At 54.0% G+C, this 20768-nt stretch overlaps 9 protein-coding genes across 9 annotated transcripts; 6 read left to right on the top strand and 3 right to left on the bottom strand.

The window, feature by feature from the left end:
* Positions 1-131: 131 nt before the first annotated feature.
* Positions 132-1784, top strand: A1O7_03773 (uncharacterized protein; the record flags this gene model as incomplete). The annotated part of the gene is made up of 1 exon (XM_007757790.1): positions 132-1784. One exon carries the CDS (start codon positions 132-134, stop codon positions 1782-1784), a length of 1653 nt encoding a protein of 550 aa, XP_007755980.1.
* A 129-nt stretch (positions 1785-1913) lies between these two features.
* On the top strand, positions 1914-2714 carry A1O7_03772 (uncharacterized protein; the record flags this gene model as incomplete). Its single annotated transcript, XM_007757789.1, has 2 exons — positions 1914-2200; positions 2252-2714. The coding sequence occupies 2 exons, from the start codon at positions 1914-1916 to the stop codon at positions 2712-2714; spliced, it is 750 nt and encodes a 249-aa protein (XP_007755979.1).
* Positions 2715-3812: 1098 nt separating this feature from the next.
* On the top strand, positions 3813-5174 carry A1O7_03771 (uncharacterized protein; the record flags this gene model as incomplete). Its single annotated transcript, XM_007757788.1, has 1 exon — positions 3813-5174. One exon carries the CDS (start codon positions 3813-3815, stop codon positions 5172-5174), a length of 1362 nt encoding a protein of 453 aa, XP_007755978.1.
* A 1591-nt stretch (positions 5175-6765) lies between these two features.
* A1O7_03770 (14-3-3 family protein) lies at positions 6766-7718 on the bottom strand (the record flags this gene model as incomplete). Its single annotated transcript, XM_007757787.1, has 4 exons — positions 6766-6885; positions 6936-7248; positions 7301-7607; positions 7658-7718. The coding sequence occupies 4 exons, from the start codon at positions 7716-7718 to the stop codon at positions 6766-6768; spliced, it is 801 nt and encodes a 266-aa protein (XP_007755977.1).
* Positions 7719-8933: 1215 nt separating this feature from the next.
* On the top strand, positions 8934-9422 carry A1O7_03769 (uncharacterized protein; the record flags this gene model as incomplete). Its single annotated transcript, XM_007757786.1, has 3 exons — positions 8934-9067; positions 9172-9237; positions 9302-9422. The coding sequence occupies 3 exons, from the start codon at positions 8934-8936 to the stop codon at positions 9420-9422; spliced, it is 321 nt and encodes a 106-aa protein (XP_007755976.1).
* Positions 9423-10093: 671 nt separating this feature from the next.
* On the bottom strand, positions 10094-11636 carry A1O7_03768 (uncharacterized protein; the record flags this gene model as incomplete). The annotated part of the gene is made up of 5 exons (XM_007757785.1): positions 10094-10244; positions 10336-10433; positions 10488-11234; positions 11287-11503; positions 11551-11636. 5 exons carry the CDS (start codon positions 11634-11636, stop codon positions 10094-10096), a joined length of 1299 nt encoding a protein of 432 aa, XP_007755975.1.
* Positions 11637-12313: 677 nt separating this feature from the next.
* A1O7_03767 (uncharacterized protein) lies at positions 12314-14553 on the top strand (the record flags this gene model as incomplete). Its single annotated transcript, XM_007757784.1, has 2 exons — positions 12314-13386; positions 13440-14553. 2 exons carry the CDS (start codon positions 12314-12316, stop codon positions 14551-14553), a joined length of 2187 nt encoding a protein of 728 aa, XP_007755974.1.
* Positions 14554-14713: 160 nt separating this feature from the next.
* On the bottom strand, positions 14714-16585 carry A1O7_03766 (uncharacterized protein; the record flags this gene model as incomplete). Its single annotated transcript, XM_007757783.1, has 4 exons — positions 14714-15457; positions 15519-15784; positions 15836-16444; positions 16498-16585. 4 exons carry the CDS (start codon positions 16583-16585, stop codon positions 14714-14716), a joined length of 1707 nt encoding a protein of 568 aa, XP_007755973.1.
* A 1962-nt stretch (positions 16586-18547) lies between these two features.
* A1O7_03765 (uncharacterized protein) lies at positions 18548-20433 on the top strand (the record flags this gene model as incomplete). The annotated part of the gene is made up of 5 exons (XM_007757782.1): positions 18548-18750; positions 18801-19108; positions 19200-19565; positions 19637-19964; positions 20025-20433. The coding sequence occupies 5 exons, from the start codon at positions 18548-18550 to the stop codon at positions 20431-20433; spliced, it is 1614 nt and encodes a 537-aa protein (XP_007755972.1).
* Between the last annotated feature and the right edge of the window lie 335 nt (positions 20434-20768).

The raw sequence follows: 20768 nt of genomic DNA, 5'->3' as shown, positions 1-20768 counted from the left end.
GCTCCAACGTGAGGCTCCAACGTGGATTTGACCGCGTCGCCGTCTCCATCTTGTCCTCGACGCCCGAGTCACAAGCCATCGTTCTCTCCTCTCCATTCTGCGGTCCTCGTTTGTCTGTTCTTCATGGCTCAATGTATAATTATGGCGTTGCAGACAAGTTGCTGCGCTTTCTCCTCCCAGTCGCTCTTTGTGTGACGATATATCTGTATCTATATCCACTCTTTCACGGATGTGTCTTTCCAGCGACCGATGGGTCGGCGACGTCGTCCCTTATCAGTACAGTCCGACGACATCTCCTCTTTGACCACACCTTAGACACCGGCAGTGACTCTGTGACTGCTCCTTTCCGGCTGCTGGCCCTTGCTGATCCTCAGCTCGAGGGGGACAGTTCCCTTCCCAAACCTGACGATGCCTTCATACCTAAACTCAAACGGCGCTGGACGAGCCTGCCCACCACCAAGTCTCACGAACTATCGCCTTTTCTGGAGCTAGCTCGAGATGTGGCCCTTCAAGACGTCCCGGAAGCACTGGGGGCGCTGCGCAAGCGTATTGACCTCTTCGGCAATGACTACTACCTGGGTCACATATATCGAACACTGCACTGGTGGACACGACCCACCCACGTCACTGTGCTCGGAGACCTCATTGGCAGCCAATGGGTGACCGACGCGGAGTTCGAGTGGAGAGGATGGAGGTTTTGGAATAGGGTCTTTACGAAGGGTCACAGAGTTGAAGACCATATCAGCCTTTTGGACAGCGAAGCGCAGGAAAGGATCTTTGAGCTGGAGGACGCAAGCTGGACGACCCGAACCATAAACATTGCTGGTAACCACGATATTGGTTATGCGGGAGACATCTCTCGAACTAGGGTGGACAGGTTTGAGAGAGTCTTTGGCAAAGCCAACTGGGATGTTCGCTTTCAATATCCCGGGTCCAACGCCACACTTGTTGCACCAGAGACAGTGGCACCATCCCATCCGTCGCTGCATCTTATTGTCCTCAACAGTCTCATCCTGGACGGCCCTGCATTCTCAGACGATCTCCGCTCTGAAACTTTTGATTATCTGAATGGCCTCATCAACCACCGTTTGCGACCTGTAGAGGACCGATCGTCTTTCACTCTTCTGCTGACCCACCTTCCCCTGCATAAGAAGGAAGGAACTTGTGTTGATGCTCCATTCTTCGGCTACTGGCCGAATGACGATGGTGGTGGGATGTATAAGCCTCACGGAATGAGGGAGCAGAATCATCTGAGCGAGGAAGCAAGTCGTCATGGCACATTGCAGGCTTTGTTCGGTATGAGTGGTGATCGTGACGCGCCAGCGCAAGGCAAGGGAAGAAACGGCCTGATTTTGACCGGTCATGACCATGAAGGTTGTGATACCTGGCACTTTGTCCCTGCAGATTCCGTTTGGTCAACTTCCGAAGGCCAGCATGAGGATAAGGGAGAGACAATATGGGATGTTTCCAGGTGGGAGCACGCCAGCCAGGCCACTTCTCACACCGGGGTTCGCGAAATTACACTTCGAAGCATGATGGGAGATTATGGTGGCAATGCAGGACTCCTCAGTGCTTGGTTTGATCAGGGAGAAGGAGAGTGGAAGTATGAGATCCAAATGTGTGGTCTGGACCTCAAGATCTGGTGGGCAGTCCATATCATGGACCTGGTCGTCCTGGGTTTGTCTTTGTTCAGCCTCTTCACCCACCGCCTTCACATTCACGCCAGGTCTGGTGCGGCCAACAGAGCTGTTGCCTCACCGCGCGATGTGAAGACAACAAAGTAACAGAACGGCCTCTGTCGCATTCACTTCCACTTCCATCCGCGCAATGTGTCTCATCTCTTCCAATCTCAGCCGATCTTCATACTCAACCACACTCATCTCTACCAACCATTTCCTGCTACTGCCGCCACCATGGGACGAGTGTTTGTCAGAAGACAGATGCCTACTCGCGTTGATCGAGCCCAGCCCTATCATCGCCGCCGCCCTGGTCGCGACAGACCGGACAACTGGCACCTCTGGACCAAGGCGATGAGACAGGGGTGGCTGAACCGGCCTCGAGAAGTTCTGGCACCTAACCTCGACTTCAGCGCCTACCCTCTGCGCATCTGTCTCGACTGTGAGAGACCGGTCAAAGTCACGGAATATTGCAACGGAGATTGGGAAATCATCCACCAGACATGTCGCTTCCATCGTTACGCGTGAGTCTGCTCTCATGTTATTGTCTTGTTCGCGAGCTCACAACCCAATAGACCTGACGCGGGCTTGACAAGCGCGAGAAACCACCCGATGATGCCTATCATGTTCCCCAATGCGCTTCACACCAAGACACATCACGTCGGTAACTGTATCGTGAACCACACGCCAATCATTTCGCCCAACAATGGTCTGGCTGACTCCGTCTACTTCCTGCGCTGCACGGGCACTTACGTCAACTCTATTGGGCAAGCGATCACCGTCGGGAAAAGCATCAGCCGGCGGAAAGTCGGTGATATGAAGAGGGTTCCGGTGGTTCGTGCCAACATACCTGCCGTTGTGCCCGAGGAGGCGCCGTTCGAGGTTCGGTATGCCCATGCCGTCCTCGATGCATGGGGCTTTGGTGCCCTCCATATATGGAAGGACATCGTGAAGGATCGCATCACCAGTACAGGTGATAAGTACAAGTGTGGGACGGAAGGCCGTGGCGTCAAAGCTAGCCTGGCGATAAAACTGTAGGGGTCGCAACCCGAGAGACAATGATCGGATGGGGTTGGAGAGGATACCCGTGGCGTGGTCTGGCGAGATGAGAAGATGAGAGTGGCAATTGTCGTTGTCAACAACCACGTCGACAATGGAATGACAATGGAGTTTACACCTGTAACACCGTCGAAGTCCAACATCCACATTCATGAATGAGCTCCATGCTGATGACAGCCTGCTAACTCAAGGAACCATCATACGGGTCAGGAAGGGTTTGTTCCGACGTCCACCTCCCATCCATCCAGCAGCAACGACCCATCTTACTGGTGACAACCTTCTCTGTCTCTATCACTACTCTACGTCACCATACTACATTGTCACCAACGAGGGAGTGACAAGAGGGGGATCGCTGCCTTCTCTCCTCCCTCTCCTGCGACAAGTATAAGTATCTGTCTTTCATCCTCTCCCTCATCTTCTTCCCCTTCCATATCCCTTCGTCCTTACACCACGGCCAAAATGGTCTTTTTCATCCTCTTCGACTGCACGCTACCCGTGCCCCTCTACCACAACTGGGGCAACGACTTGGTCGAGGCCTGTCCCAGCTGCGTGCGCGCACACGAGCTGAGGACCTGCGATGGAGAGACCACGGTCCGCTTCGAGATATGCAAGAAGCATGAGGATGTGTAAGTTCGACCGGTTTTTGTTCTCATTTCGCGATATTATGCATATGACACTTCGCGGCTACACCGGTCAGTGGTACGACGGTGGAAATACTGTCCCCAGCCCCGGTGGACCATGAATATCGCGAGGACAATTAGGCGAGGTTATGTCGCGATGTTTATGGGGACAGTGACAGTGATGGTCACGAATATCATCCTCAGCGACCAGCCACGGAAGATGAGTTTTAGTTTCCGCGAGAAGGATCACTTATATCTATCACACCTACATCTCCAGGCATTAATCGCGATCCTGCTCGATGCGACTATAGGTCTTATGGATAGTTACAGCCTCGTCACTAACTTCCAGAGGACCCCCCAATGCACACATTTCTTCACTTGTTCAGTCTGACATACCAAGAGAAGCACATACTAACTGTGCATCCACAGCGCCAAGGACCCGTACTTCGACGACACAATGCTCAATGAAACCCGCAGACTCATCCACCCATTGCACTCCGCCGTTCAGAACTTCCCCGTTACCGCGGCCGGCGTGACCGCGACATGCATGGAGGAACTCAGGAAAAAAGTCAAGGAAACAGTGAATTACATGGAATACCAGCGTGGGCCGCACAAGGTTCAGTATTCGGAATTCGACCTGACGCCGCTGCCGACGTTTACGTACGCGCACGCCAGGGGGTGTGTTCACTCTGACGAGCCGCGTGTGGTGCTCAAGTCCAAGGCAGATGTGCGTCGCATGGACGACTTCGAGAGGGCCAGGCTGGCGATGATTGACGAGCTCCTGGAGTTTGGGGTTGATCATGACTTGAACGCCCACCCGGACGGCGAGAGTACGGCCAGTGTAAGGGACGGGCGGTCAACTTCTAGCGTCGACGAGGACGAAGTCTTCGCTGGGACGGACAAAGGATCACCACCGTCCAAGTTCCTCAGCTCGGCCGTAAGCACAACTTCAAATTCGAAGGAAGCAGCAGAAGAGGAAGAAGAACGGTGGATGGCTCGCGCTAGAGAGAACGAAGCGCGGTCGTGGCTCCGAGACATGAAGAAGCGGTTGGAAGAATGTCTGGCCACCAGCTCCCTCGCCAAGGGTATCTACTTCAAGCGCTGTAATCGTCAATGGGTCAGTGCGTTAGGCGGTGTTCTTCCGCCCCACAGTCAGGAGGTCGGGGCACGTGCAGAGACAAAGACCAAGACTGATGCAGCGCCACCACTCCGACAGTGTCACGACAAGGACGACGGGGATGTAAAGTCCGCATTGAGCACCACATTCACGGCCTTGACATTGAACACGACGACCAACACGGCATACACAAGCGACCTCACGACATCGACAACAACATCGACAAACGCCACGTCCGTGTCTCGTGGCACGACTCCTAGCGTCGTCGTCGATCGGAATGCCAAGTCCCCCACCAGCTACGCTCTTCACACCGACAGCGACATCTACCGCGACATCAACACCATTTTCGCCAGCTACGCCTTCGCGGTAACCGACCCTGAAATCCTCCTCGATCTGGCCGAAGACATTGCATCACAGACTGGAGTCGAAAATTCCTTGTCATTGCCGCTTCCCAGTTTTGTCGCCGATCTGTGGCGCCGCCACAACCCTGCGTGCTCCCCACCGTTCGAATACCGCACAAGCATGCTCATGGCGAGGGAAGAGTTGGTGCGCATCGGGCAGGTCAGCGTGAACGACCTGGCCCTGACGAGTTGGGGGTATAATCGGCTCGTGAGGAAGCAGGCCAAAGCCCACGAGGAAGAGATGAAGGCGAAGGCAAACGGCGGTGTCGGTGTCAGTGGAGATGGGGCTCAAGCGGCGTAAGAGGCCCTGAGTGCAGAGGGTTTCTAGACGATGAAGACGAACTGGCACAGCGGTCCGGTCAGGCGACATGATTTGGGTTAGGGAAGGGGAGCGTTCGAGGATGCTTCGTGTGCCAGGGATTTTGGAAAGCGTTCCTTTACCCTGTCGATCAGCAATCAGCAGACAACCGACACGGAATCGTTTCAGCACAACACAAAGCAAAGAACATGTGGTGCGCGAAATGAACACAGGACACCAAGGTGGCAGATAGACTGGAGGTGGCGCGATGCATTTCGAATTTTCTGGGAAAGCGACAAGCTGGAAATGCACACAGGACATCAAATTGGCACATACTTTGGAAGCGCTGCGATGCATTTCGAGTTTCTTTCAGGAAAGGCAACAGGCTCGAAACGAACCTTAGTCTGGAAGGGAAGGGAAGCGATTGAAATTGGAATGAAACCTGGCCATGTATTTTCGCCGTTCTCCAATCGGGTTTTCGAGGCGTTGGATTCGTCGTCGCCTTGGGTGCCTTTTTCTGCTGCATAACATACAGTAGGCATGTACTGTACCTAGCTTTTCAAGTTCTGCAAAGTCACATATCCCACCATGCTTGAATCCCACCAGCACTGCACCAGATCTGCGCGTGAGTGTGACATCCGACTGTAGGATGGCGGCGTCCACGAGATATCGCGCGTCCTCGTACTTCTACCTCGTAATGTCCAGCCTCATCGTATACCTGTACATACCTACTGTTGAGAGCCAAGCCCCCATATTGCCTACTGTGTACGGCGCGGAAAAAGCGGAGCAATGTCTCCGTACAGTGCATGGGCCTTTTACCCGACGAGTTAGCGGTAGGAGGTATGAAGCGGGGTGCCGGGGAAGACGGGATCGAGATCGACATCTGATGTGCTGTGGTCTGTCTGTGGCACTGGCCTTATGGGAGGACGACGAATAGATCTGGATACCTTACTCCGTACTGGAGCTGCAGATGGTGATGGGATCGGAGACCGGTAAAGCCAGTCGGGTCATACGGACCGCATCCGTCTCCTGTGATGCGCACTGTTGCCTACCTGTTCCTCGTGGTTGAACTAGTAGTTCAGGTAGGGGACATACGATACAGCTCTCCTGATTGACCCGCAAAACTCGATGGAGACAGACCGGTCTCTATTTTGAGGGTAAGTGTTCAGGGTCAGGATTGCTCACCACTATGTTGTCATGTCTGTCCGGTCAGTAGATGCTGTCTCAGGCGCGAGCAAAGGTATTTACGCTTCTCAAGTCGGCATGCGAACGATGATTGAATGTCTGCTCAAGCATCTTGATCCGGTCTCATATTGCTATTTCTTCCTGCCTGGCTGTATTTTGTCTAAGACGGACCTAGAGTAGCGAACCTTGCATCGAATCATTTGCATTCGCAACCGCCGCCCAGGTCACCTTATGCTGTGATCGGTTGCAAGGGAATCTGCTTTGGTAGAGTATGGGAATATCGGTGGAGAAAGGTAATTGGGAAAGATTGTTCAACCGCTAGTAGTCCAGCCGTACAGTCGCCTCCTCCCCGCCATAAACTGGGGTATCTCTACCGACCGACACCATCGCGAGCAAAGACACGCTTACTCTACTCAGTCTTCTCGGCAGCAGGCTCTGCTGCAGGGGCGGCTTCGGTGTCCTTGGGAGCTTCACCTGACTGAGCAGCAGGGGCCTCCTGAGGTTCAGCCTCGGAAGAAGTCCAGAGGGTCTGCACGGTATTAGCTGAGGTAGACAAAGCAAAACACTGTTACGACTTACCAAGTTGTCTCTCAGCAACTGCATGATCAATGTTGAGTCCTTGTAGCTCTCTTCGCTGAGAGTGTCGAGCTCGGCAATAGCGTCGTCGAACGCCTGCTTGGCGAGATGACACGCCTGGTCAGGGGAGTTCAAGATCTCGTAGTAGAAGACAGAGAAGTTCAGCGCGAGACCAAGTCGGATGGGGTGAGTAGGAGCGAGGTCGGTCTGGGCGACTTCTGTAGCAGCCTTGTAGGCCTCGAGGGACTTGTCGGCAGATTCCTTGCGCTTGTCGGCAGTAGCGAACTCAGCGAGGTAGCGGTGGTAGTCGCCCTTCCTAGACAAGCATTAGAACATGTAGTCGAGTGAGAACGACACCATAGGCTTACATCTTGTGGTAGAACACCTTAGATTCACCTGTCTGAGCGGAGGCAATCAGATGCTTGTCAAGAACCTCGAGGATGTCTTCGCAGATCTTTCCCAACTCCTTCTCGATTGTTTGGCGGTATTCCTTGATTAGCTTGACCTGAGCTTCGTTGCCTTTCGACTCCTCCTTCTGCTCGATGGAAGTGACGATTCTCCAAGAAGCGCGACGAGCGCCGATGACGTTCTTGTAGGCGACAGAGAGGAGATTTCGCTCTTCCACGGAGAGCTCTTGGTCTGCAGATGCAACGACCTTCATGTTCTCGACCATCTCTGTAGCAACCGTCAGCTGGGACTGGATGTCAGAAGCGGAAGAAATTTACCCTCATATCGCTCGGCCTGCTCAGCGAGCTTTGCGAGGTAGACTGACTCTTCCACACCCATCTTGATTGTGTTTTCTGATACTTGTAAAGGAAAAGAGACCTGTTGTGGTGGATTCAATTAGCCGAGTCATCCAAGACAAAACATCTCAACAAATAATTCTGACAACAACAAGACCAGGACAGAGTGTCGACTTGAATGTTGCAATCGCGTGAGAACGCCGCTGGCGCTTTCCACCAGATTCCGTAGCGTTGACGCCCATCTCAAGTTGACAATTGTCGATAGCGGGTAGGGTGCGGCAATTGACGTCAATCATAGCGCTTGGGTTGGGATCGCTCCTGGAGAGCCCGGTCCAGGGTGAGGCAGATTGATCAAGCGTCGCCGTCGAGCGTCGTGAAGCGATGTCGACCCCGATGTCGACACGAGCGATGCTGAAGTGACCAGGAGCGCGACTAACCTGGGACAGTCGACGATTCGATACGTGGGGTATGGTATCCCCCTGGAGGAGCAATACACGATTACTGGGGTGTAGCTTACCGTCTAAGGAGAATTGAGACGTCAAAGAGACTCGAACGGCAGGGGACCCGAGAGATCGAGCAGAATTAGATGTGCTTGCGACGAGGTGGTGGTGATCGCAAGGTGCTGTTGGTATGGGAGAAAGAAAGACGAAGATGAGAGTGTGCGCAGTCTGCAGGCGTCGCCTAGTCAGGTTCCAGGTAGCCGCAGGAAGTGGGAGGAGCGATGCAGAGTGGCTCGATAAGTGGGAGGGTGGAAGGCCCAAACAGAAAGCAGCAGTACCCAACGGAAGGGGGGAATCACAAGCAAGGAAGGTCCATCAGCTGGACCCTGACACGCCTGAGAACCACGCGGCTGCTTTTACCTTTTCTTCAATTTCCCTCACAGTCTCACTTTGTTTCATCGACGAGAATTCCATGTGATTACTCCGTAGATTCTTGTGTCAAGACTCACTGCTCGTCTTTGCTGCTGGCGGTCTGCCCGTGCCATCGTGCTCATGCCTCTGATGCTGTACTGCAGGCATTCAGCCTTGACTGACAAAGGTCACGTGCTACAAATTATTGCTCAAGGCTGCCTTTTCCGTCGACCGTAGCAGCTCCCAGGAGTAGGGCGAAGCATTTGACGTGCTTTGTACTGGTAGTCGTCACTGCTGCGATTGCAGGCGAGCTTCGATCGATCCTCATCCCGCAGCCTGAACTTCAACTGCCACCGTAGTTCCCTTCGCTATCCTCATCTTGAACAACAACCCACTGACCACTCAAGATGCTACGAACGCAAGTTGTCAAGCTCGCAAGAGCTGGTGCTGCTCCCTCAATCCGCCGTTCCTTCTCCATTTCTGCCATCCGAGCCGCCGAGGGAGATACCGGAGCCACGAGATCTGGCGGAGTTGCTTCAGGGTACGGCCATCACCAACTTAATGTTGTGATCCAAGGAGTCTGAGGGGGACATTCTTGTCTCTTTATCACATACAGTGCACTGACATCCCATTTCCAACAATTAGTGATAGCTGGACCAAGCGTGAGCAAGCCAGCGAAACCAAGTTCATCAGGGAAAAGGAAATGGAAAGGTACGCCCGATGCATTCTTTGAGGAATACTTCAGTACGGATGATTAATACGTATATTACTGCAGCTTGAGGAAGCTGAAGGAGAAGCTCGCCCAACAACGAAAGCACCTCGACGAGTTGGACAAGCACATCCAAGAGCTGGAGGGAGATGCCGGCGAAGACCCGCAGCACATCCGTGAGAAGTAGAAGACGGCAAATGTGGTCAGTCGTTCATTTGACAATGCTGTCGCGGCCTACAGGCCTGCGGGCGGAAGGGGGGGACTGGACCTGCATGAGAAAAGGACTTCGTGGAAGAGGACGGTATATGGCTCAGCTTCACCAGTAGCCCGATGGTGGTACTGCTTCAATAACATCCTCGCTGTACAGAAATAACAGACTGGCAATGCCAAAAAATCTTCTCTCCGCTCTTAGCTACCTCGGGGTCATCGAGTCTGGAGTGGATTCGCTGATCCTCGAGTCAGCTTCAACTCGACCTGAGAAGTGTCGTGCACTGAGACAGTAGCGGCTTAAGCAAGTATGGAGGTTGGATTCCTTGCACGGAAGTCTTCTATTTTACTGTTCTGATCTTGCAGCATCCATTGCCCGTCATGCAGTCAAAGGAAGATAGGAGTGCAGTATCTGGGTGTGTCAACTCCGTGCACATGGAGCAGATCCTAGCCACATGAGCAAGTGCCCCAAATTACGCCGAGGACTAGTTGCTTGTGTTGGCATGCAAGAGCAGAGTGTGTTGTTCCATAACATACAGGATGTCTTCCAGCGGCAGCCACAGCCCACCAGACAATGTGCGGCGGCCGATATGAGTCAAGTCCGTCCCAACACGTACTCATGGCGAAACGAATACCAAGACCCTCTTGATTTCAGGCAATAACCAACAGCTTTTGCGACAGCTGAAACCGAGCAAGGCAGATCAACGCGCCTCCCAACGCAGTCACTGCGCCCACATACATGGACAGAGCGAGGTAGCCGTACTTTATAAGCTCACCACTGATGGGAGACCCGAACAGGCCGCTGTTCTCGACGACTTGTTAGCAAGTGACTTCAACCAAGGTGAGGGATATATCCAAAAATACAACGCTAAAGTAACAAGAGCAAGACCTACGTTAAGGACACAATTGCCATGATCATGCCGACAGCGGTACCATAGGTCTCGGGCGTTGCTAGCTTCGTCCCACACGACACCTGTAGAGCCAAGATCGACTGAGATAACAAGTTAGCCAGGAACCAGACCGATGCGTCGAACAGGCAACCCACCCCTGAGCAGAACCCGTAAGCTAGAGCCCATATCACAATTCCTGCGGTATTGGTAGCTGCTGTCCAGCAAAACGCAACAGCCGCCGACAGAAGGGCACTTATGGAGCACAGGTTGAAATGGCCATACCGATCTGCAAGCCACCCTGCAGAGATCCTGCCGAACAGGGATGCGGCGTTCAGGATGGAGACCAGGTAGAAGGCGAAACTGGTTGAGAAGCCAATGCTGACAGCGTATGAGGTGGTGAAGAAGAAAGGCGAGAACATGCCCAGGTAGAATAGTCCTATACCGGCACAGAAGGTCTGAAATACCCGATTCTTGACGATTGACAGGTCTGTCTTCTTCTTGGGTCTGTCTGTGGTGCATGATGTGGCAGCCTCTTCCTCCTCGGGCTTCTTTGCGGCAGGAGGACGCACAGTCGCACAAGTGATGACCACGAGTGGAAGCATGGTAAATGCGACGATGCGGATTGTCCAGCCAAAACTGACGGCCTTCTTGTTGAGGAGCTGATTCACCATGATCGGCCACACGACTCCACCAAGAGAGGAGCCGGCGATGGTAAATCCTGTTGCCAAACCCCGGTTCTTGTTGAAATGCCCGCTGACCATGGCAAACACTGGACATGCCAGGAATGCTTGGCCCACGCCGAGGAGGAAGCCTTGTGCCAGGAAGAACTGGTAGTATTCTCGACAAAGAGAGATCATGAACATGGAGAGGACTGTGACTGTGCCACCGACGATGAGAAGGATCTTTTTATCATCTCAGCCTGATACCTCTTCTGCCTGATGGGGACATGCTCACCGTAGGCCCACAGCGATCAACAAGTAGACCTGCTGGCGCAGCAGTCAGGAAGAACACAAAGGTCGAGAATGATCCAATCCATGACAAGTCGAATGAGGATTTGTCGGTCAACAGATGACTTTGATAGTATTCAATGAAGACTCCGAATGCGTTCAGGAAGCCAACGGTGCAGAAGGTCGCCAAGGCAGATCCGATGAGCGTCAGAATAGACCTCGTACTGAACAAAGTTAGTGCTTTGTACTCGTCGCCGGAGCATTCACCAACTTGAACTCGCTTGGCTGCTGTTCGCTGGCACCCTTTCGAGGCTCGGCGGCGATCGAGGCTGGAAGTGGCTTTTCGCTTGGGGACATGGTGTTAGAGGTTGGAATCTGTGTTTACCTGATCCCTCCATCGCGACGGTTGGTCGCAAAGAGCACGGTATTAATCTCATCAGGATGGTCGGGCGCAACGGACTCTCCGCGGAACGTACTGCACTAGCAAAGCCGCCAGAGTCAGGACCCCCTGCCTGTTTGTACCTACCGTATAGCCTGCTCACTGGCTCCGCCTCGGAGATTGAGTGATGGACTGAGTCTGAGGTCGTTGGGCGCAGAAGCAAACTGAAATGCTCGGGTGAAGGTGGCATCATGTCGTCCTTTGACAAGCTGCTGGATATCACAAGTGCTCGCTCGATCACATGCGAAGCATGACACGAGCCAAAGAGCAGCGAGCACGCAGGAGGCACGGCTTGCGCCCAGGCGTCTTAGTTAGTGGGGCCCGCGGAGTGCTCGGGGCTTCCGGGCCAATTATGGTTGGGCACATGGGCATCCGGCATCTCTAAACTGGCCCCCAGGCGCCCGACGAGCCAATGGATTCTCTCTCCTTCAAAGTCCCAGTACCGAGTGATGGCCCTGTAGACTCCTAGGTGACTCCCACACGGGACTTGTTGTGCCGCATTTCTCTCCTCGAGATCTTCGGCTCCGCGTTGTCCATGGAGCAAGCTTGACTCGACTGCCGGCTATGAGCCTCTCCTACTGCCAGCTTTGTCAAGATGTCCTCCGGTGCGAATGAGACTCGTCCGGCTTTGAATCCTCTGAAGCGACCACGGCAAGATCCAGTCTCATGTCAGTTCTGCAGATCGAAGAAGCTCAAATGCAATCGCCAAAGTCCGTGTTCTAACTGCGCTTCGAGAGGCCTTCCTTGCGATGGTGATTCTGCTTCAAATGCACGTCGCCCTCTGGAAGCAACAGGAGATGCAGGCGAGCTATCTATTTTGGCACGATTGAAGCGGCTCGAGGATGTTGTGCTGGGGCCGCCGCCTGATTCGAAGCCGGATGGCGTTGGTGCGAGCGCGTCTCATGGTCTTCCAGCGAAGGCCGCATCGTCGCCCAGCTTGGCCTGCGTCTCGCCCGCGGCGGAGTACCAGGAGGCTATACACAGTCTGGAGGAGACAGGCGCTCGCGATGCACCGTCGTCAACTCGAGGCCTCAACATCCGGGTCATGCCCACCCATCAGATTGCGGTTGATCAAGACAAGCTCTTCCATCTCCAGACGGCTTCAAGGTGTCTGTGCCTGCCACCAAAGGCTGAAGCGAGAGTATTGTTCGACCACTATTTCCAGTATGTCGACCTTCTGCAGCATGTCATTCACGTGCCTACCGTGCAAATGTCGCTGCAGACCATTTATGCCAGTCTAGAAAGCGGGCTACCGGTCGTCCCTTCTGAAGTGGTGCTGTTACTCGCCATCTTTGCGAGTGCTGCTTCGCTCTGTACTTACTTTCCAGGAGAAACTCGAACTTTCCTGTCTTCTGCAGATGCGCACCAAGCTTCTCTGTTCTGGACGAACTCTGCTCTGGAAGTATTGGAATTCACTCGTCGCACGGCAGCGAGACGGCTGGCAGACATTCAGGCCGGTATCGTTCTCGGTTTCCTGCTGTTTCACAATGAAGGCTTTTCGACGCGAGCTCGCTGCCTCTTTGCCAGCGGCGTCGCAATGGCTCGTGAGTTATCACTGCATAAAATCGATGCACCCAGCAACCAAGCAGTGGGCTCACCCAACAATCAAAATGCCTTGGAGACAGAGATCAAGCGCCGAGTCTGGTGGCACACGGTCGCCACAGACTGGTAAGTTTCCCTTCCATCCCACAACTCTGCCTCCACATTGATAATAAACCCAGGCTGCTGGCCCTGAGCGGAGGTCCGCAAGAAGGCACATACTTCGTCCAACCTCGCCACATGCGGGTGAACATGCTACGTAACGTCGACGACGACGACCTAGTCCGCGACAACCCAACTGTGGACAAGCCCCTCTCGCAACCAACAGTCATGTCATACTACATCCAACGGATAAAGCTTGCCGACATCTGCCGCGATGTGATCGACGTGATGCCCTTGACCAGCTTCGAGCTCGGCACAGTCAACTATCAAGATGTGATTAATCTCGACCGCCGGTTCGAGACGTTTTTTCGAAAGTTACCGTCATTCTTCAAGATCGACGAGCGCCACATACGCGAGAGCGAGCACATCATGCGTCAGCGCCCGCACATGCAAATCCAGCGGTACGTTCTGGGCATGATTGGCCTGACTCGCCGGTGTAAGCTGCACCAGCCATTTCTTATCCGCCGCTCTGTGGAACATCACTACGACTACTCCCGTCAGATATCGCTCGAGTCGGCTCGATCGGTGATTCGGATGGAGGACCTTCTCCGCCACGAGGGAGAGGAAGACTTCGTGACCATGAGTGCGAAACACACGGGCGTTATATATCACATATTCATGGCGACAATTGTGCTTGTGATGGATCTGTGCTTCAACCGCGTCACCGAGGGGGAAGACGATGTCGCTCGCAAAGCCGAAGTAGTCGCGGCATGCAAGATGCTAGAAGACGGGAAGGCTGAATCCGCGATGGCCAGTAACTTCTTGGACTCGCTCATGGACGTGCTGAGGAAGCATAAGGTGAGGCTGCACAACAACAACAATGCACGCCCACCTGTCGCGGCTGCCCCGACCGGTGCTGTCTACGAAGGGAACAGGCTTCCTGTGGTAACTCCCGCAGCCTGGTCGCAGCAACACCTCAACGGCGTCGTCGCTGGCGTCCCCAATCGACCTGCGCCAACGCCAGAAACACAATCGCAGATATTTAGTGACAGCAACGCCTTGCCCGTGCAAGACCCCTCCCAGCACTATCTGTCGGACTTTGACGCAATTTGGCAGGAGTACGTCGAGCTAGGACCGAACATGGGCATACCGGGATGGGACAGTCTCTTCTCTGACCTGGATTCAAGGTTTTGAACGGAGGGGAATCATGTTTGCAGCACACGAGCCAAGGGTCACTTTGGCGTAGAACGAATCAAGCCACATCCCACTCGCTCGCTATGAGGCTCGATGCAGAGCCAGAAATGAACCGCTTGCATTCTTGCGACAAAATCACTTACATTTTACAATCGCCTTCCTATTTCCTGACCCGCCTCGCATGCCGCACCAGATTCTCGATGACTCCCTCGAACGCCTCCTTCTCTTTGACCAGCCCGTCCCTCAATTTCAACCAGTACTCCAACAATTCACTCGTCCGGCTCGTCAAGTCGTTCAAGTCCTTGACATGGGCCTGCAACTCGTCGTCCGTGAAGCCGTCGAGCTTTTCGGTCGTCGTGGCACACAACCGCTTCACAGCCGCTAGATCGAGTTCGGGTGGGGGTGGCGGGCCCTTGGGCTTCCTTGACCGGGCGTGCCGCTCTTTCGCGGTTCCAGACTGTGTGCTGTCAAGTGAGGCGGTGGAGTCGTTGACACCGCCTCCTTGAGCTTTCAATCTCGCCAGCGACCCGGCCGGCTTGTCGCCTTCCGACTTCCGCGACGACGAGGGCTCCAGGTTGATGTCCGGGAGGACGAGCTTCTTCTGCTTTGAAGGCGGCAGGATCTCGTCCAGGTCGACGGGCACGCCGAGGCTGACGAGGAAGAGGCGTCGGATGCGGGATTGCGTCCAATTGGGCGGCTGGAGGGGAGGTGGGGTGATGAGTTGATTCCAAAGCGAGCGGGAGCGGTCCGAGGGGAAGATGGGTGACGAGTCTGGTATGGGTTCTTGTTGCGGGATGGAGGAGAGTGCTGAGGGTGTCGATTGTGGGAACATGGCGTCCAGGTGTGCTTCAGTGGCGGCGAGGAGGTCGGATACTGAGTTCAAGGCCGCGAAGTCTATCAATGGCTGGAGGTCATGGTATATTAGCGCGATGATGGTAACAAGAGGAGGAAAGGGCAGGACTCACGAACGGATCAACAGGTATAGTATTTGCTTGAGCGATAGGTACAAGAGGTGACTCCACGACAGCTTCAGGTTCTTGAAATCCATCGTCAAAGTCCCCGAAGTCATCATCCGCTCCGGCCTGCGCGCCTTGTTCAAAGTCATCGAAGTCATCGCCGAAGTCATCCGCGTCGTTTTGGTCATCTTCCTCATCATCGTCGTCATCATCATGGTCATCCGAAGCGGTCTTCCTCCGCGATGGTTCTAGAGATCTGTCGAACGTGGGTGACCCTGATTCAGGTCAATGGTCCTCCTGAGTCGTAATTCAGTCGCTGAAGTTACCTGGTTGTGCTCCCACGTCCGCCTTCTTCTCTATGATGTCCGGTGCTGCGTCTAGCTTCCGCTTTTTTGCCGCCTCCGTGCCGGGAACCTCGCCATGCGCAGAATTGCTATCAACCCGCGTGATGACGGTTTCCGGGACTGGTATGTCTGAGGTGGAGCGAGATCTGCCTTCGCCTTCGCTAAAGAGGGGTTTCCTGCCCGGTTCGGGCGTCTTCACTATGACATCTGGCACTGCATCCATCTGTCGCTGCAGATAGCCAGAAGTCTTGGGCACCTCGCCATAGCTCGGAGATTCGGGGTCGACCTTTTCGACCACAGTACGTGGAATCAGTGTGCCGCCGGGGGTTGTGGGTGGTTCGAGATACTGTGATGATCGTTTACTCAGGCGGCCCTGGCTTTCGGGGAGAATCTCGACCTCGTCGGGGACAGCGTCGGCAATTCGCTTCTCGTAAGCAGGGGTACCTGGCACTTCGCCATGGCTTGGCTGGTCGTCCACCTTTTCTATGCGGGTTCTGGGAACAGGTGAGGCAGGGGTCACTGGTCGTGAGGGTCGCTTCTGCCCTTCGGAGGCGTCTGAGAAGTGTTCGTCATCCTCGCCCTCTGAGGATACTAGCAGAGGTATTAGTGGTCTGCTTCGAACTGATGTGTTATGCTCGCCTCACACTCATGAGCGCCGGGATCTTCCAACTCGGTGCTCTTCCTAGGTGGCTCAAGATGTAAACTGCTCCTGGATGAAGACGGTCTGGACATTTCTAGGGATGTGTTCGTGGTGCACTTCGCCCGCAGGATCTGGAGTGTGTCGGGGACGACGAGCTGTGACGGCTAGAGGCTAAAGCACAGGCAAGAGGGAACTGAGTTACAGCTGAAGCATTACATAGCAGCTCAGAATCGCTATGGAGATCACTGTTCAGCCCTGGACTTTGTTCCATGGACTCAGGAAGGAAAGTCACCCGAGTAAGACCGCGACAAAGAAGGGAAGGACTAGCCGAGTAAGCAAAACTGTGAGCACGTGATACTCAGCACCAGGGGTCGTCACCTGACACGTGCCTGACCGCAAGCCTTGCCTCCAAGACTCCCTTTTGCCTGCCCTCTGTTGGGCCATTTTCCTTACCAGCCTTACCTTCACCTGATCATGCTTATGTCGTAACACTGATCTGGGGGTCTCACAAACCGCTCTGCTACTAGCCAGTGCCTTCAGGCCGAGGCATATCTACCTCCATATCCCCACCATTTTAGATGTGTGGGCATAGGATGCGAAGGAGGATCTCTGCGACTGAACGTCACAAAGGCTGCGAAGCGAATACGCGTTTACAGCCCCGCCTCTTTCCACCTCGTACGAGTACTGTAAAGTCCTCTTGCTCCCCGCATCTTGGCACGGCTACTCACCTGAACGGAAGGGTTAGTGCGCACTAGTCCATTGAACAGCATGCTTAACTGTAAAGCATGCATGACACGACTACTCCGTACCCACGCGGATATTGTTCTTCAGAAACCGACAACAGGCAAGGCTATCCGCTTTGGCTGATATCTACATCAATCCGAACTTCCCGCAGTGTACCTGCCAACAGGGCGACAGTCCGCCCTCTGGAGGCTTTCTAGTTCTCTCCAATGCATCTCCCAATCTCACCGAACCCATAGCCGCCGTTTGCCTTCGTCTGCCAGAGAATCGGGATATGCGACCAGAACCCTTCCACATCGCTAACGGCTCTCGTTTCCTTTCGAGCCGCAGTCGCTACGGTACACCAGCATAGCACACTAACACTTCCCACCTCTGTCCCGCCTATGTCCCGCCTCTGTCCCACCTCTGTCTAGCTCCAGAGACAAGGTGGAGTGAACATCGACGGCGCTCGATGTTACATGGCACTAGCCGATCGAGAAGCTTTCGCCAACGAGGAGATCCAGATACCGATTAAGCTTCCTGGGTTATCTCGGCCTGACAAAGCAATTGAGTGCCGAGGATGGTAGCGTCCCTCCACCCCAACATGCACTTGACCTACACTACTAGTGCACGCTACCGACATCAACCCAAAATTGGCACCAACGACAAAAAGGATCCATTTCCAGATGAGGGCCCCTCTCAGCCTTTACGGAGTACTTGGGCGTGTTTCTTCCGGCGGCTGGTAGACCGGCTATCCAATTCAGAAAAGCGGTGGGAAGAATGTCTTCTTGGGTTGCCATCCACCCTACGGTGTACCACAACTTGGCTCCCGAACGAAAGCATGCCTGAATGATTCGCGCGCTTCTGCTCCATACCCACTAATTAGTGCCCAGTACGCCTGTGAAGGAAGGGCAGATCCACGTGCGAGACCTCCCCACGGGGAATCTCCGCCCCACTCGACACCAGTGGGTAGGCAGATCCAGCCTGCTTGACAAGGCTAACTTGGTCACACATCCATCCGAGGGCACGCACGCAGAAACGTCATTTGGCCCGTTCTTTTATCCCCGGATCCACGAGTACTGTCCCATGTTCTCGCCTAAACATTCACAATAGAACACAGCAAGAAGCTAATGCTGGTGCTGAGAGTGGTCAATACCACCTACCTACCCCAGAAATGTTGATGCCGAGTTTCCAGTTTGGCAAGAATAGGCTCCTGGGCTGTCGGATACATGAGGAATGCGGTGAAGTCGGTCCCGCACGATGAGATGCTGGCAGAAACAGCATAAAGCATGGCAGCTGCCCTGATATGATTGTGGTATGGACGGTATGCCACGATGCAGAGTCTAACACCGATGTTTACCTTGACCACCCTTTTCGCAGTGCTTGCCGCTGTCCAAGCCGTGCCAGCTCCGAGACGTGCTGCAGCAGTGGTACCGCTCACCCTCACACTCGACAACTCGAGCATCAATTTCGACGTCGCGCAGACAGCCGAGGCGGCGCAGCCATTAGACCCCCAATTGATCAGTCTATCCATTGAGTATTTCTCCAAGGTCTTCTGGACCATCCAAGGAGATCTGACAGTTCTAGATTTGGCAACGCTATCGACTTCTTCGGCGACGTGGGCAAACCCAATGAGTTCTCACGAAAGCTATTGCAGAACGTTGTCGACAGATCCGGAATACCGCCAGTCGTACGCCTTGGAGGAAATACTCAAGACAAATGGGTGTACTGCGACAACTGCACGGCGGCATTGAGCAGTATCGTCGAAGTGAACCCCAACCATCCAATGAGCAGTGAAGCAGTCAACGTCACCGTTGGCAAGGCCTTCTTCCAGGCTTTGGAGGAAAATGTGCCGCCAGCGACAAAGTTCATCTTAGGTCTTAACCTTGGACACAGTAAGTTAGGACTTCGAAAGCAGATGTTCCCCTGTCCCGGAGAGAGCACATTTTCGGTAGTTTTCGACGTTGACAATTGTTTGTCTGGCAGATATCTACGAAATCGCGCAGGCCGAGGTGGATGCTTCTCTGAAGTATTTCAACCAGTCCCGCATCCTTGCTTACGAGTTAGGCAACGAACCAAATGTCTACGGAGGCTACCCGCCCGTGCCGGCACGCTGGCGACCGAGCACGTGGACTGTCGTTGATTACGCTCAGCAAATGCTGAGTTGGATACCTCGACTGAGAGCCAGGGCAAAGACGAACCCTCCCAGCTTTCAATTCGGGTCAATGATTGGACCACCCACCCCTTTCCAAGATTTCAGCTTGACCACGCTGGCCAGAATGGGTGTTCCCCAGAATATTGGAGGCGTTAAATACTTTGCCTCTCATGGGTACCCAGAGAACGTCTGTACAAGTCAGTATTGAGATGCACGCCTTATAGCTAGCCTTGGTCTGCCGCGGATACTAACATACGCTTTGCCACAGAGGAAGCCTCGGACCAGGTTCAGCTGACCAACTACGTAAACCATCTCGAGACTGTTGGTTTCGTCTCGCAATACCAAGGAGAGATCGCCGCAGCAAAGTCGGCGGGCGCGATCTTCCACATAGGCGAGACCAATAGCGTAGCTTGCCACGGCAAAGACGGCGTATCCAACACCTTGGGTGCCCTGCTGTGGGAGATCGACTACGCCTTAACTGCAGCGGCAGCAGGGGTAGATCGCCTCTTCTTCCACAGTGGTGTTGGGGGTTTCTACTATGCAATGTGGGAACCGCTGCCGGTCAACTCTACAACACCTGCCCATATAAACCCGACGTGAGTATTGACCGTCGATAAGAACAACATTACTCTTACTGACGATATTTCTCGTAACAGGTACTACAGCATGCTCTTTGTTGCCGACTTGGTTGCTGACCTGTCCCAACCCACCATTTCTCGAATCGTGAAGCTCGACACGTTCGACATGGCACAGTACGCGATTTATGAGGAGAACAGGCTCCAGAAGCTTGTCATTCTTAACACCCACTACTACAACGACACGAGCGAAACACGGCCATCAAAGTTTGTGAACGTCAGCTCTGTCCTGGGGCCGAACATCAAGTTCAGGCGTCTCACTGGCTCTGAGACTACTGCTAGGTCGGGTGTCACTTGGGCCGGACAATCAGTGGATGCCTCAGGAAACATCGTGGGCAGACTGATAACAGAACATGCGTCCAACGGGCTGATCCAGTTGCTTGCTTCAGAGGCAGTCATCGTGGAGAGAAATGGTACAAGTAGTTCTTAGGCGTGGTTGGGTCGCCTCCTTGTCAAGACAGTCAAAGCGCAGCAGATGCGAATGCCTCGCCTCGAATCTACATAGTCGAATGTACATACCAACAACGTATCCTCACGGTCGCAAACATGATAACGACAGCATATGGGGTCACCAGGGGCAGCAACTCGGCAGCAGCAACACCGGGTTTTCTTCGGGCGCATTAATCGCGGCGCAGGCTTCACGATATTTTGAGATTTGTGACGCGTCGCAGTCGATAACATGCCCGTCACTGCGCTTTAGCAATCCTCTTTGTCTCATCTCCTGACCACGTCCAATAGTCCAAACCAAGCTGCGATGCCATTGCC

This window comes from Cladophialophora yegresii (assembly GCF_000585515.1).
Source record: "Cladophialophora yegresii CBS 114405 chromosome Unknown aczIN-supercont1.3, whole genome shotgun sequence".
NCBI lineage: Eukaryota > Fungi > Ascomycota > Eurotiomycetes > Chaetothyriales > Herpotrichiellaceae > Cladophialophora > Cladophialophora yegresii.
This window is presented reverse-complemented; position numbering and strand designations above follow the sequence as displayed.